Here is a 16,140-nt window from a genome sequence, read left to right as displayed (position 1 = left end):
CAACATGCATAATTCTAGTTCTCAGTTCTGAATTTTGTTTTTGTTAATTTTTGTAAAAAGTCATATTGCTGAGTCTACGAGTAATAACAAGCAGATCATGATCAGGAACACACGTTTATTTCCAATATTACATCAGTTTCCTTTGCATGTAGAGAAAATGAGAAGAAATAACAATCAATCATCATCATCACCACCACCTGTTTTGTCAATAACTTTCTTCATCCACCTTCTCATACGGAAAAGATGGGTGTAGAATCCATATTTGCCATCCCTGTCACATCCTTCTCCCCAGGACACAATGCCAATCTGGTACCAACGGTTGTCATCTGGGCTCTGTGAATGAGGATATAGGTAATTCTCATGAGTATATCAAATATAAAGGGGGATATGCAAGACATCTAATGAGTGAAGTTCGTGTTTCTCTAGTTGTATACCTTCATGACAAAGGGACCACCGCTGTCCCCTTCACAAGCATCACCAGTTTTCTCTTCCTCTGGTTTGAACCCTGAAAAGTACATTTACATTTACATTTTAGTCATTTAGCAGACACTCTTATCCAGAGCGACTTACAGTTAGTGAGTGCATACATTTTTCATACTGGCACCCCGTGGGAATCGAACCCACAACCCTGGCGTTGCAAGCGCCATGCTCTACCAACTGAGCTACAGGAGGCTAACATGGGCATTATGAGGAAGCATCATACTAATGGTAACACCTGTGATTCACCTATTTTTTTCAAGTCACACACTGCACTAATTCACTTTTGGTTAACATATTGGATGGACTTGAGCTGCAGTATACAGCAAATACCGTACTGAGATGAGAGCTGAGAACTGCTACTCACCTGCACAGAACATGTTGTCAGTGATGCGGATTGAGGTAGAGGCTCTGCAGATATCCTGTTCAACGATGGGTAGATGGATCTGCTGGAGAACTGTGGGTAGAGACTTGGGGGAGGAAGTCCATGTCTCATAAAGGTTCCCCCAGCCTGTCACACGGCCTTTATAGCCAGCAAACATCAGTCTAGAAGGAGAAATTGAAAGAAAGGATGCTACCATTGCTAATATGGGGAAAAACCTCTGAAATTTTAATTCACATTTAATTATTACTGCTAGCTACGTTAAACTCTCTTACGTCTTAGCAACCTTCTTGGTTGGCAGACAGACAGGGTGAATCTCATCAGTGAAAGTAACGGGCCTCCTCATGTGCAGCAGAGCGATGTCCCGGTTCAGGTTCTCCTTCCAGTTGTACTTGGGGTGGACAATTATCTCATCAATGGCCACAATCTTCTCTGTGCCCCTCTCAAACCTGGGATTAGGTTAGAATAGGGTATGAGTCAAGAACATTTTGGTATGGCTATATTATTGTTTTGTCATGTCTTATGGCATGTTATGGTTCACTGTCGAACTGTGCAAAAGTCAATGTGTATCGCTTGTTAAATAAAGATAAACTGGGAAAATAGGAGATAACCACTCACTTAGCTCTGTTGTGTTTGCCAAGGCGGACCAGAATGTCATTGATGGTGAAGTTTTTGTTCCATGGTGGGTAGAGGATGCAGTGGGCTGCAGTGAGGATCCACTCGTCACTGATTAGACTGGCCCCACATAGCAGCTCCTGGGGGCTTTTCTTGTACAGCATCACCTGCCTGACATCAAAGCACCCATGAATAACAGGTATCATAATTTTCTTCTGCCAAATTGCATCTTTGCCGTTCTTTTAAGGCCGAGGCTGCGGATCTGACCTTTCCGGCCTCATGCATTTCTCACTGTCAATCGTGAAATGATAATTATTCAGGTTTTACTGTTGTAATGTCCATGCAGCATCTGCATACCAACCATTTGATCTCAATCAGTTTCATGGGGATATTAATTTAGATCTTCTTGAGTTATAGACTACTGTTTCAAAGTAGCCTACAGTGTTGTTTTGAATGAGTGTATTTTAGAGCAGATGGTGTTAACAAACTGTAGAATAGTTTCAATCAAATCACATATTTTGCCTAGTGGCGCGCTTTTGAGTTTTGGCCACATGAAAAAAAAAAAAGTGACCATTTGATCGCAATCATCCTAAAATCTCATAAGAAATGAGGTGGTGTTTTTTGTCTCACAGTAACGTTACTATGCTATTATATTTGGTTATGTTATGTAGAATAGGCTACTATCATTATGTGATCTTGCAGACATTGATTCAGCTTTGATCTAACTTTATTAAATGGGCACCATTCGCCTGAGTAGCCCTGTTCTCTATGAGTAGAACAGAGACTGTGCGTAAAGTAGAGAATCTCGCATGTGCAAAAGCTTCGGAGCCTTTAGCTGTCTGGAAGAAAGGTGCAGTAAAGTCAGATCTGCAGCCACTCCATTCTTTTAATTGGGCAATGCATCGACAACCCCAAAACACATTCTCTAAATGACAGACACAGATAACTTCCTTTCACGCTTCCACCGTGTATATGGTCAAACATGATGACCATGATCCTAAGTAGTAGTCCTACGTAATGCAATACAATAAATGTGGTGTTTTGAATATCTATTCATTTCATTACCATGGTGCACTGGCCACTTCTGCATCAATCCCTTTAACAATACGGCTTCCTTGGTAGGAGTCAATCAGTTCTTGCTCTCTACCGTCCTTCTTACTTATCTTCTCAAACATGGGTCGCTCTCCGCACACTGAAAATAAAGCAGAGTTTAAGTCATGAAAATAGGCTCTTTCCTCCTCTGTCTGCCGTATCTTACACTTTATGTTAACCAAAAGTATACTACTTACCCAACTCTCCACTGCCAAAGCTCCGAGGGCTGAAGAATGATTTTCTGGGCCCAGAGAGTGTTGTCCTTTCCCTTTCGCCGGCCACCTCCTCATAGTTATCTATTGGCTCATCTGAAAGAGAACAACAGTCCAGCACTCACAGTAAAGAGCATTAATGATACGTGTCAGATATCTTTCTTTTTTTTACAGAGTGTCCTAATATTTTAAGTCAATCATTTAGAACTGGAAAAAGTGTTGAAACAGCTCACCACACATCTCAAGGTCACAGTAGTCAACAGTGGTATTTCCATGCTGGTCCACATAGCACCAGGGTCCCTCCATATCTCCGTCAGGGTTTCTACAGTGGTTCGTCACAAGTTTGATCTCTGGGATGAAATTCTTTCCTTTGCTGAGTGCCAATGCCTTTGGGGAGGCCCAAGGCAGACACTTTTGGCCATTCATGGTAACTGAGAGATCCCCTGTATAATCCAAGCCATTGTTGGCCAGGCAGTCCTTCTTAATGTATGCGGCTTTCCCATCCACTGTAGCAGGTACTTTTGGGGGTACCCAAGGCTCACCTGTAAGGGAACAATCACAATAGAGGACCGCTAAGACATATTGCAACAAGCAACATGCTCTGCACTTTGTTGTTGAACAAGGAAGCATATAAACCACCGACTATCAGTGTAAAAGTACACCCAGCAATAGCAACAACATGCAGCCAAATGTTGGTTATTATGCAGTAGTGAAATCATACCACATTTTGGGACGATGCATTGCTCTCTCCTGACTGTGGGATCCCTGGTGAAGCACCAAGGTCCTTCAGGAGTTTTGTCTGGGTTCCTGCAATAGTTCTCATACAGGGTCTCATCCAGCGAAGTATTGAACTCCCTAAGAAGAGATATTACCCCTCAGCAACAACACAGCAAGAATGGGACAACTTTGAAATGACTTCCCTCAAGTTATGGGGTCAATAATACATACGTAATTCTGTGTGGGAAGTTACTGGACCAGTACTGGCATGTTTTTCCTGAGGAAGTAGTGGAGATCGTACCGTTGTAGTTCACACCATTTCCCACTGAGCACTCTCCTGTAAGATGCAGGCCCACATAATATTTGAGAAACAGGATGTCCTGCTCTAAAACGAAATCTTTACATTATAACATTTTCCTGATAGATTCCTGACACCTTTTAGCGGATTTCAACACAAACATTTTGTCAACAAATCATTGACGTATTTGAAATTTGTAGTGTAATCAGGCCATAATTATTACCATTGGCATTAATACACCCCCTCACTGTATTTATATTGTCCTTGGTTCTCAGCAGTGAAGTGCCTTTGCAAGCTGTGAAGAAGACAAGCAAGAATTAGAAAACATGCAGAAATACTTGCCTCTACTTGCTTATCATTGCCAAACCGATATGAATGTTTATTTTTTTAAATATAAAGCGTACAGCATGTGTGGGAAGAGCAAAACGTGTGGGGTCACCAACACTGGGGCTGAAGCCTATTCCTCAACCAAGTCGACTCACATCTGTTGCACTTTGTTCTGGTTCAATACCATCTATTTACATTGGGTGTTGTGACTGATGACTGCACATATTCCATGGATAAGGTTTTGATATAAAACACAAGTAATAATAAATAAAAACAAATACTTACCCAAATAGTTGCCCCAAAAGGCCTTCTAAATTAAGAAAGATCAATTTAGACAGTTATTTGGGGAGAAATCCTATAATCATACTTTATTATGCAAATAAACAGTGTTACCCAGGTAAGCGTAAAGCTCATGTTTCAGTTACCAGTATACCAAGGTGAATATGAATTTGCTTTGCATGATCCTTCAATCTAACAAGCCAGACATTCTCACCGTCTTGTCTGCCTTTTCAAAGACTTCACGGGCTTCTTCGTGGTCACAGATCTCCTCGATGCACTCCCGTTCCAAGTTCCCAGGTTTCATCTCCTCAAAGAAGGAATTTGCCCGTTTAGCACGGATAAAAACCTGTGAGGCCTCCTTGCTGTTAAGAAATACTATAAACAAATATTTGATAACTCAATGCATTGTTTAGTGATATTAGAACTGACAAATTGCCTATTTCACAGTTTAAGGGGTATACATTTTCAGAATATTTTGAAACTTGCTTGCTTTTGAGCTTTCAGGGCTGGTAAATAAAAGCTGGTATCTTACCATTATCACAAAGGGTGATCTGAAGAGTAGAAGAAAATAGTAGAGTGAAAATGAGAGTTGCGGGTATTCGACCCATTGTTATGGATCGTTAAGACAGAACTCCTTGTAAAACCTAGGACATTACCAAACCTTCTCACCCCCTCAAAATCCAGTACTCATTGAAAACACCCCCACTTTCTGTTACATTGAACCACCTGGTTAATATTGAACCACTGTACTAAGACTGACTCAGGGCTGCAGCTCCCATCTGGGTCATGTCACATAACATTTTGCTTTCAGTATTTCCATTAAAGTTTAAAATATTACATATAGCCATGGATAAGCTTTCCACACAATGTCAAGAATAGCTTTCTCCATTGTTTATTTTCTGTCAGGGCCTACACATGGATTACTTTATATGTAAAAATTATATTAAGTAATTACAAGTAGAATATAAAATGATAAAGACTTCAAGGCAATGTCAAATACATACACAATAAATCAACCTTTTAAATACTGCTATCTGCTCATTTAGACTATGTTAGTGTGTGCCGCTAAGCTGCATAGACAAGCATAGCAACACATGCTAAAGTTGCTCCAAACCAGAATGTTTGTTGATTCATGTCCCAACCATCTAAATATTTGCACCCAAATATCGAATGACGCATTGGATAAAGAGTGAAAAGTCAAAGTCGTGTTCAAAAACACATACAACAGTTGTAAAGCCACCACAGCGGTGTTATTTTCTCTCTTTTAATTGGAATCTTCAACAATAATGATCATCTTGTTGATGGCCCATATTTACAATAGTGTGTTAAAATACAGTAAAGCAATTTAAAAAGCCTTCATAAACATTCTCCAGAGATCAAATATATTTTGGTCAGATAAAAAAGCAAACTATTCATGAGGATTTCTCTTTGTAACCATTAAGACATTTCCTAAAATACAGGGCAGGTAGTTTTAGTACAGTTCTTGAAAATAACATTTGCAGCAGATAGTGGCTAGACAAGGTCCACCACAGAGGGGAGTCAATATTTGCTGATATCTTTAACTCGTTGACAGCTATGGCTCCCTTCTCCAGTAATCTAAATGGAGTATCCTGATGGTGATATCATAACATATTTTATATTCATGACAAATGTATTTTCCAAATAAGTACTGCTTATTGTCTTCTTTTAGGTAAAGTACATCTAGCAGGCAAAAAAATATAGTTTTTATTCACAATCTTGGTTTTATTTTAAGATTTTTTTTAAAAACAGCAACAGAAAGCAAAATGGTGTGAATTGCAGTTTTAAACTCCTGTTTCTATCTCTATTGTCTCTGCCACAGAGCTCAGTCCATCCTCTCCCAGTAGAATCACCAGGTTGCTGTGTGTTTTGTGCTCCCTTACCACAATGCACTTATCATTAGAATCTGAGACAATTATCTCAATAACATTCTCATTTAGCTGGATCTGGCCCACATCCTGTTCCAACCCTTCCTCTATTACCACAGAAGATATAGCACTATCATGATATGAGTCATAAGTGCTGACAATAACCTCCCCTGAGTTAGGCATGGCTAAGTCTTCGATGGCCTGAACATACACTACTGTCTGACTCTCCATGTTCTCTTCAGGGACATCAACCAATGGCTTGACCTCTGTCTTGCGAGGGGTCTTTCTAGGTCTGCCTCGAGCAGGGGCAGAGTGGCTAGACTCCAGAGCTGCCAGAGCGTCAGCTAGCTCCCCAGATGTCCTATCTTCTCTCTTTTTATGGGAGAGCTGGTGGCGAACCAGGCTCTGCATTAGCGTGTAGCCAGCACCACATGTCTGACATTTGTAGGGCTTCTCCTCAAGGTGGGACTTCATGTGGCGGCGTAGCTTGGTGGCCATTGTGTAGGCCTTCCCACACACCTCACACTTGTGAGGTCTCTCCCCTGTGTGTAAACGTTCATGGGCACGCAAGGTGTGGGGGTCCCGCAAGGCTTTGCCACATATAGGGCAGAGGTAGACTTCCCCTGTGTGTGATATGAGGTGTCTGCGGAGTTCAGGCACCTGTGAGAAGTACTGATTACAATGGTTGCACTTGTAAGGCTTTTCCCCTGTGTGGATGCGTAGGTGCCCCAAAAGGTTCCCCCGCTGTCGGAATGTCTTATTGCAGTGGGGACATGCATAAGGCCGTTCTCCTGTGTGCAAGCGCATGTGATTCCTAAGGGAGCCCGAATTGGCCAGTTCTTTATCGCAGACAGGGCACTTGAGCTTAGGAGCGTGGTAATTTTCTTCCTTAGCGCGGTGGGCCTCCCTATGAATACGTAGTGAAGGCCGGCGGGCAAAAGCCTTCCCACAGATATCGCAGACGAAAGGCCTCTCTCCTGTATGGAGAACTTCATGCTCCTTCAGGTCTCGTTTCAGGCCATAGCTCTTGTCACACTGCTGGCACTTGAATGGCCTCTCTCCCTTATGCATCAGAAGGTGGGCCCTGAAGTTCTCTTGGGAGCTGTAATTCTTACCACACTCTGTGCATAAGTAAGGCTTTAGGTCCGAGTGGGTGAATTTGTGCTTCTTCAGGTGACAGAGCTGAAAGAAACTCTTGTCACACTTGTCACATGTATACCTCCTTTCCCTGATGTTAAAGAGGTCTGGAGCGGTCATAAGCTCCTCTGGGTCTTTCTTTCCCCCTTTGTCACTATCCTTTGTGATTTCATCTGAGCTTATATGTTCTCTATCCGTTATATCTGTTTCTTGGCAAGCTTGTCCATTTTCATCACCAACTCTGGACGTAATCTCCAGTGTCACTTGACGATCAAGATACCTATTTTTGCGCCCTTGAAGACGCTTGTGGATGCAGCTGACTAATGAATGCACCTTCCTGGGTTTCGCAGCCAGTCTGCAACTGGCCCTGACAACCTGTGGCCACTGCTCCTCCTGGAGATGTTTTACCACATTACCTGGTTCTTTACTGCTCTTTGGAGGCTCGTCTGCAGGACTCACAAGTTTGTCCTCATTAGAGCGTGGCACATTGGTTCTTTCCGGAATGAAACTTTCTGTTTTTATTATTTTGCATGAGTCAACTTCTCCGTTCTGTTCCACTGTTTTCTCACCACTGGAATGAGAGTCTCTCACACATCTCTTTTTCATTTTGTAGATAAGAGGTTTGCTCCTTTTGATTCCAGTCTGACTTTTCTCCTCTTCCACCACCATAGACTTTGTAGACCCCAGTGGAGAAGTTGACATGTCTAAATCTTCAGTGTGCTCCTCAGGCTCTGTAAGACATACAAATATCTTCCACGTAACATTTCAGAAACAACTATCCAAATAGAAATGTCATCATTTCATAACATCAAATCCTTATTAATAAAATATTTATTAGTTAGTGTGTATTAAGAATGTTACTGAATGTGGGTGTCAGACTACCTGTGAGCTCTTGCTCTTGCTCCGTGGAATTTACACCTGGGGATCCATCCTCTCTGGACTTGCGAGGTGTAACTTGTTTGCGAGGTTTGCCTGGTGTTGTTAGTGACCCTCCTTGGCTTCCATCGTGTTCCAGAGGATCAGCTAGGAAACTCCAAAGCAGAAGTTCTGTCCCTGGGTTGATGTCTTTGCAGGCCCTTAGACAGAGACTTCCATCCACCTCATGAACAGTAACATTCTGTTCATCCTTTCTCCTTGCATTACAGGCAAATCTGCATAAAACAAAGAAAGAGGGTTTCTCACTCCCAATGACCAAATTAAATGTGACAGTAATGTTAATGTGTTTGATACAGCTGAGCGCTATTCTTCTTTACCTAGAGACACCTACCTAATCCAATAGCACCTGTCCCAAAGATGCCCCTTGATTATCGTCTGATATGCTTCTTCCATCAAGCTCTGACGACAACAAATGTGTTACATTCAATACATTTGCAATGTTATAGAAACTTGAGCAAGTGTGTGCCTCCCCCATCACAAACACTGATACATACCTCTGTAAAGTCTTCACTTTGGTCAAAGGTGTTGCTTTGGTCTTCCACGCCCACTATAATCCCTTTCTGCAGAGCATGTCCTACACACCAGAGCCCCAACTGGCCATCATTTGCTAGAGAGGGGCCCACTGTCAGTCCACGAGGAACAGCATTCAGCACACTGTGTAGGGAGTCCTGGTTTATGGATGGGCCCCTCATACCCAGAGAGTCCATCCTACTCTCTGTAGCCACAAAATGTAGAGACTCACAAAAATGCAAATGTTTTCAATGTCGTTTACAATGACACACAAAAATGCACGTTTTGGATGTAATTTACAATGACTAGCTACATGGGAAGTTGAAACGTATCTCCTTGTTTCAAGCTGTCATTGTCAATATGATACAGTACTGTATAGGAAACAGCAGCCACATACACAATGTATATACCATAGTTATATAGCTAGCTGAGTTTTATGGCCATCGTTTATCAATAATTGTATGTGACATGCATTCGTGATTGCTTGGAGCTGCCAAACACGAGTCCCCTGGCGGCAGGCAAGCTTCGTCGTGACAACTTATGTATGCATGAGCATGCGCGGACAAGGCAACGCATTTCAGCGCTAATGTAAGCCCCTGACAAAACAATTAGCCAACGTTAACAGAGTTTGCCCACTAACAAAAGTTGGCCTGTTTAACTGGAAATAGTACACGTCGACAAGGGACCGTGAGTAAGTTTGCCAATGAATTCGTGACACAGGCAGCAAATTATTATGAAGAAGCACAAGCCAACTATTAACTGGCGAGCTAGCAAGCTAACTAGCTATGATTTCAGTAGCTAGCTGGAACAGGCTTGAGTAGATGTCAGAAATCTAGTAACAGTAGTTATTAAGCTTGATAGCTAGCTAATTACGTTAACGTTATAAGCGATTTTTCTATTTGTTCTTGGTGGCACTGATAATGCTAACTAACAAATTCAAGCTACTGTCTTTGCTACCATGCATGCAACATTGTTGTTGTCTGGCTAACCAGTCGACGACAGTGTGGACATGATACTACTGTTAGGATATCAAACATATTTCAAGTAGACGTTCGATTCGCGGAAATAACTCGAAAATATTATTTCAACTAACTCAGGATATCCACAGGGTCTTTGACAATTTATAGCATTCGTTTTTTCCATTTGAAAACTCCGGGAAAATCATCGTTCTCCAGCCAAGGACAGAATCCGGAAGTCCTGAAGTTCCTGTCTATCTAAACATTCCGACAGGAAACATGTCCTTTCACGCACATCGTAAATGCTATATTTATTCTAATTCGAATGGTTAAAAAGCCAAATGATTACATGATATAGGCATGGATCTTTAGCTACCGTACCTTGCTGTTTTTGTTCTTTGCCAACTAGCTAATTTACAACAGTTAATTTGTCAGCGGCAAGAGGAACTCATGTTGTCTCATAGTGCAAGTGCTGTGGTCCCATTTATGGTTTTGCCACTGCCAGACTGAAATTGAATGTCGAGTTTATTTTAAATACTAGGCCTAATTTATTACCTGATCCACCTGTATTCATGGACTTCCATTATATTATGTTTTTTCTACCAACAGACCTGACATGGTATGCTGAGGTGGGGAGTCTGGGGACCGATGCACTATGGCAGAGTCACTTGCCATCCAGGACCATTCAACTGAAGCAGAACTATGCACCAAGTAGTAATATGAATCAATTTGGCCTAGTAGCCAGCAGATCCGACCCACCCGCTTGCTTACAGCTGCAGACAGGCTAGGGTCGGACAGGCTTCCTGTGTAAATTAAGACACAGCGGAGCCGGCGCGAGATATAGCTCGGAAAAAGTACCTCAATCCAGGGATCACAAATGTGTTGTACTCCGAATTGTCCCATTATCCCAACTGTTACACCGAGAAGATTGAAGACTGATTAAATAGTAGTCTTAATCTACACAGAAAGCCTGTCTGACCCTAGTGCAGCTGTAAGCAAGCGGGTTGGATCTGCTGGATAGCCTAGTAGTAGCTATGTGTTCTATCCTCTACTAATCAATGATCTGCTGTTTTGATCAGTGGAGGCTGCTGAGGGAAGGGCTGCTCATAATAATGGCTGGAATGGCGTGAAAGGAATCAAACACATGAAAACCAGGTGTTTGATACCATTCCATTCACTCCATTCCGGCCATTATTATGAGTCGTCCTGCCCTCAGCAGCCTCCACTGGTTTTCATGTAGCCTAGTCTGTTTTAATATTGGCTGCATTGATAGCCCATCTTTGCAGGTTAGTTGAATACATTGATGCTAATCAGGTGCAGTTATAAAAATGAAACATTTGACACTCATCCAGAGATTGTATGTTGATATGCTATATCTTCTTATAGTGAAATAAAAGACATTGAGTCCTTTGAGACAGAAGGAGCCAACCAGAGATTGAAAGTCGACCACTTGCTTTTCACCATTCAAAGACACCAAAAATGTTACTTCTGGTGTGAGTATTAGCTATTTCTGTCCAGTGCCTTTACACACAGACTCGCACCAAGAGCCTTAGACTATGACTAAGAGCAGCAAAACTGTGTTTGACTGTTTCATTTGTTCTGATACTTTGATACATTTCCCAGTGCCACTAGGCCTATCATTATTTATGTGAATATTGCTTATATAATGTAGTCTATAACTTCTATTGTTGCTGTGGTATTATTTTTTCATCCATGCATCATTGCTGTAATTATTTTTATTATTTTACCTTCAAATTATACTGCCTAAAACGTACCTTTGTCATGCCTTACAGTTTGTGAGGAGTGCAAAGACTATTTTATTGATGAATGCCCCACACATGGCCCTCCAGTTTTTGTGCCTGACACCCCTGTGCCAGTGGGAGTCCCAAACCGTGCCGCCCTTACTACCCCTAGTGGCATTGAGGTCATTCAGGAAGGCAGTGAGGTGGACGTGTGCTGCGTAGACAAAGACATTCCCAGGGGGGCACTATTCGGTCCTTACCAGGGTGAAGTGATGTCACAGGATAAGTCCTCTGGTTTCTTCCCCTGGATGGTGAGTTGAATCCACAAACCTTACTATGTTCTGCAATTCACTCTTCACTAGTATATGGTATACCTCATGAAATTGTCTTCCTAATTTCATGCACCATGTGTAACTTTAAGGCTCTCGCATCTATGTATTTATGTCAATGTTTTTTATCCCTAGTTGGTGGACAAAAACAACTCATACAAATCCATTGATGGTAGCGACGAAACCAAAGCTAACTGGATGAGGTATGTCCGAAACTCTTCAGAGGACATTGAGCGAAACCTGACAGCCTTCCAGCATGGCGAGCACATCTACTTCCAGGTGTGCCGAGACCTGTCAGTAGGGGAGAGGCTGCGGGTATGGTATAGTGATGACTACATGGACCGATTACACCGCATGTCCCAGGACACCATCGACAGCAACTTGGCCATAGGTAACACTCCTACCAGCCTCATCCCCTCTAGTTAACTACCAAACATATTTTATTGCTTTCCATAGTGCTACAATGTGTGTACTTTTCTACCCATATCACTGATCTAAGATCTCCTAAATAGTTATTCTAAGAAATGCATTAGTATGACTGACTTTGAAGGAAAGATGAAGATCATTGAAATACATTTTGACCACCAGGGGGAGCCATGTTGCAAAATACATGCAGAAGCTCAAACAGTGAATGGCAATATTAAACCAGTTGTCACCTTTTTGAAATTAATACTTCATATATCAACATGTTGTTTTACGCACAAATATAGTTAATGAAGAGGATTTTGTCATTTTATTATGTAAGAATGATTACATGTTTGTTTATATTATTATAAGCAGTTTTAAGGTGCTTACCTGTCAGAGGCTGATCAAGTTGAACTTGGGGTTTTGAATGATCATCTTGTCTCCCTCCACAACAGTTGAAAAGGACTCACGAGTGTGGTCAAGCCCCTGGAATGTTACAGCACGGGACCGGGAAGCCACTCAGGCCCTCATCGAGCACTACGGGTCCCCAGAGATCCAGGGCCTACTGAACGACCGGACAACCAGAACCAAGCAGATCTTTGAGATCATCGCCAGTCGGATGAAGGCACAGGGCTTCCTGATCAGTGAGAACTCCTGGCAGGCTGGCAAGCGATGCTTCCAAAAGTGGCGCAACATGGAGCGCACGTACAAAGACTATGTGCTGGCATCCAAGAGGACTGATGCTGGACGCAGGAAACAGCCAGAGTTCTTTGACCAGTTCCATGCACTCATGGGCCAGAGGCTGAGCTCCAAGCTGGCTACTGCTGACACCCCATCCAGGGCGTTGGCCAAGCTGAAGCCTAAAGCTGTAGCACCAACTCCAAGCCTGCCCCTCTATACTATTGTAGTCCCATCAGGTCAGCCAGTCAAGCTCGGTATCCCCTCCACCTCTAGCCCAGAGGCAGAGATTGGAGTCCCTGCAGGCACCACTGAACCTGAACCGCTAGCCAGGAAGTCCAGGAGCGAACGGGTCCCACATCCCAAGATACTCCAGTCAAATGCGGAGGAGGAGAGGGCAGAGAATCAACTCCAAAAGGGGAGGAGGAGGTTGTGGCTTGGGGATGACAGAGGTACATTTGTAATGATGTTGAATCTTAGCAGTTGGCCCATAACAGAAAAGGACGCAGACAGTTTCAAAATCATTGACAGTATTTGTGTAATAACTCTTTCTATCTTTCTGTCTCTAGCTGCTGAGAATGGTGGGTACCTGCCTGTGTGGTCAGAGCGGAAAGTTATCAGTCAGGACATTGAGGCAACGGAGGCTTTAGTAGAGCTGTACAGCTCTCCAGAGATCCAGGGACTGATCAGGGAGAACAAGACCCGAACCAAGAGGATCTTTGAGATCATAGCTAGCAGGCTGAAGGAGCAAGGCTTCCACATCAGTGATGTGCCTGAGCAGGCAGGGGAGCGATGTTTCCAGAAGTGGCGGAACCTGTCGAGGGCGTACAAGGAGTACATCCTCCACCCAGAGAAGGCTGACATGGCCAAGAGGAAGCTTCCTGCCTACTTCAACAGGCTGCAAGACCTCATAGGCCACCGGCTCAGCCTTCAACTATCTGAAGACTCCCCCGAGCCTGATGGCAGCATGGGAGATGCTGAGGCAGATGCAGGGGTTGAGGACATAAGCCAGAATCTGTTACACATTGCGGAGGTGCTGGCGAGCCCCATTGACATTGTCAGTCCCCCCTCCACTTCTGCCACCTCCTCTTCACAGACAGGAAACCACCTCCATGTTGGACCCAGTGGTCGGAAGAGAAGGAGGATGGCAGACATATTGGATGTCTTTCAAGGTTACAGGGAGGAGGACAAACGATTGCAAGAGGAGAGGGAAAGGAGGGCAGAGGAGCGCTTTAATCAGCTGCGAAGCCTTCTGCAGCAACAGCACACAGAGACTATGGCGGGGATGAGAGAACTGATCAATTCCATGAAGACGAAAAAACAATGAGATATAGTGTGTATATATATATATATATATATATATATATATACCTTGCAAAAGTATTCATCCCCCTTGGCGTTTTTCCTATTTTGTTGCATTACAACCTGTAATTTAAATGGATTTTTATTTGGATTTTATGTAATGGACATACACAAAATAGTCAAAATTGGTGAAGTGAAAAGAAAAAAATTACTTGTTTCCAAGAATTCTAAAAAATAAATAACGGAGAAGTGGTGCGTGCATATGTATTCACCCCCTTTGCTATGAAGCCCCTAAATCAGATCTGGTGCAACCAATTACCTTCAGAAGTCACATAATTAGTTAAATAAAGTCCACCTGTGTGCAATCTAAGTGTCACATGATCTCAGTATTTATACACTTGTTCTGAAAGGCCCCAAAGTCTGCAACACCACTAAACAAGGGGCACCACCAAGCAAGCGGCACCATGAAGACCAAGGAGTTCTCCAAACAGGTCAGGGACAAAGTTGTGGTACAGATCAGGGTTGGGTTATAAAAAAATATCAGAAACTTTAAGCATCCCACGGAGCACCATTTTAAATCCATTATTAAAAAATGGAAAGAATATGGCACCACAACAAACCTGCCAAGAGAGGGCCGCCCACCAAAACTCACGGACCAGGCAAGCAGGGCATTAATCAGAGAGGCAACAAAGAGACCAAAGATAACCCTGAAGGAGCTGCAAAGCTCCACAGCGGAGATTGGAGTATCTGTCCATAGGACCACTTTAAGCCGTACACTCCACAGAGCTGGGCTTTACGGAAGAGTGGCCAGAAAAAAGCCATTGCTTCAAGAAAAAAATAAGCAAACACGTTTGGTCTTCGCCAAAAGGCATGTGGGAGACTCCCCAAACATATGGAAGAAGGTACTCTGGTCAGATGAGCCTAAAATTGAGCTTTTTGGCCATCAAGGAAAATGCATTGTCTGGTGCAAACCCAATACCTCTCATCACCCCGAGAACACCATCCCCACAGTGAAGCATGGTGGTGGCAGCATCATGCTGTGGGGATGTTTTTCATCGGTAGGGACTGGGAAACTGGTCAGAATTGAAGGAATGATGGATGGCGCTAAATACAGGGAAATTCTTGAGGGAAACCTGTTTCAGTCTTCCAGAGATTTGAGACTGGGACGGCGGTTCACCTTCCAGCAGGACAATGACCCTAAGCATACTGCTAAAGCAACACTCGAGTGGTTTAAGGGGAAACATTTAAATGTCTTGGAACGGCCTAGACAAAGCCCAGACCTCAATCCAATTGAGAATCTGTGGTATGACTTAAAGATTGCTGTACACCAATGGAACCCATCCAACTTGAAGGAGCTGGAGCAGTTTTGCTTTGAAGAATGGGCAAACGTCCCAGTGGCTAGATGTGCCAAGCTTATAGAGACATACCCCAAGAGACTTGCAGCTGTAATTGCTGCAAAAGGTGTCTCTACAAAGTATTGACTTTGGGGGGGGTGAATAGTTATGCACGCTCAAATTTTCTTTTTTGGGGTCTTATTTCTTGTTAATTTCACAAAAAAATTGTTTTGCATCTTGAAAGTGGTAGGCATGTTGTGTAAATCAAATGATACAAACCCCCCAAAAATCCATTTTTTTAAATTCCAGGTTGTAAGGCAACAAAATAGGAAAAATGCCAAGGGGGATGAATACTTACACAAGCCAACGTATATACACACACTATCAGTCAAAAGTTTGGACACACCTACTAATTCTATTCATTCAAGGGTTTTTCTTTATTTTTACTATTTCTTACATTGTAGAATAATAGTGAAGACATCAAAACTATGAAATAACACATATGGAATCATATAGTAAACAAAAA

The 16,140-nt window shown here is 42.8% G+C and overlaps 3 protein-coding genes across 6 annotated transcripts; 1 reads left to right on the top strand and 2 right to left on the bottom strand.

Moving 5' to 3' along the window:
• Window positions 1-95: 95 nt before the first annotated feature.
• On the bottom strand, window positions 96-5,082 carry LOC311127162 (prothrombin-like). The gene is made up of 14 exons (XM_084158938.1): window positions 4,932-5,082; window positions 4,614-4,774; window positions 4,406-4,430; window positions 4,017-4,088; window positions 3,727-3,832; window positions 3,500-3,633; window positions 3,012-3,320; window positions 2,764-2,874; window positions 2,540-2,666; window positions 1,478-1,645; window positions 1,135-1,308; window positions 845-1,023; window positions 435-505; window positions 96-333 (listed from the first exon to the last, which is right to left on the bottom strand). Exons 1-14 carry the CDS (start codon window positions 5,005-5,007, stop codon window positions 175-177), a joined length of 1,872 nt encoding a protein of 623 aa, XP_084015064.1. The 5' UTR covers window positions 5,008-5,082; the 3' UTR covers window positions 96-174.
• Window positions 5,083-5,647: 565 nt separating this feature from the next.
• Window positions 5,648-10,067, bottom strand: LOC311127160 (zinc finger protein 408-like). 2 transcript variants are annotated; one of them, XM_084158933.1, is made up of 5 exons: window positions 9,962-10,067; window positions 8,853-9,073; window positions 8,690-8,757; window positions 8,305-8,573; window positions 5,648-8,153 (listed from the first exon to the last, which is right to left on the bottom strand). In XM_084158933.1, the coding sequence occupies exons 2-5, from the start codon at window positions 9,063-9,065 to the stop codon at window positions 6,202-6,204; spliced, it is 2,502 nt and encodes an 833-aa protein (XP_084015059.1). In that variant the 5' UTR covers window positions 9,066-9,073; window positions 9,962-10,067; the 3' UTR covers window positions 5,648-6,201. The 2 variants fall into 2 exon arrangements, with proteins under 2 accessions (XP_084015059.1, XP_084015060.1); XM_084158934.1 differs by having other exon boundaries at window positions 8,853-9,012; window positions 9,962-10,049.
• Window positions 9,418-14,870, top strand: LOC311127161 (uncharacterized protein). Of its 3 annotated transcripts, none has more exons than XM_084158937.1 (7): window positions 9,418-9,456; window positions 10,434-10,535; window positions 11,211-11,317; window positions 11,618-11,877; window positions 12,031-12,286; window positions 12,756-13,430; window positions 13,548-14,870. In XM_084158937.1, the coding sequence occupies exons 2-7, from the start codon at window positions 10,480-10,482 to the stop codon at window positions 14,303-14,305; spliced, it is 2,112 nt and encodes a 703-aa protein (XP_084015063.1). In that variant the 5' UTR covers window positions 9,418-9,456; window positions 10,434-10,479; the 3' UTR covers window positions 14,306-14,870. The 3 variants fall into 3 exon arrangements, with proteins under 3 accessions (XP_084015063.1, XP_084015061.1, XP_084015062.1); XM_084158935.1 differs by lacking the exon at window positions 9,418-9,456 and adding an exon at window positions 9,471-9,559; XM_084158936.1 differs by lacking the exon at window positions 9,418-9,456 and adding an exon at window positions 9,472-9,555.
• The last annotated feature ends 1,270 nt before the right edge of the window (window positions 14,871-16,140 follow it).

The sequence above is a fragment of the Coregonus lavaretus genome (assembly GCF_964263955.1).
Source record: "Coregonus lavaretus genome assembly, chromosome: 4".
In the NCBI taxonomy this organism is placed as follows: Eukaryota; Metazoa; Chordata; class Actinopteri; order Salmoniformes; family Salmonidae; genus Coregonus; species Coregonus lavaretus.
Note: the sequence above shows the minus strand (reverse complement) of the source record. Positions and strands in the feature narration are given on the sequence as shown.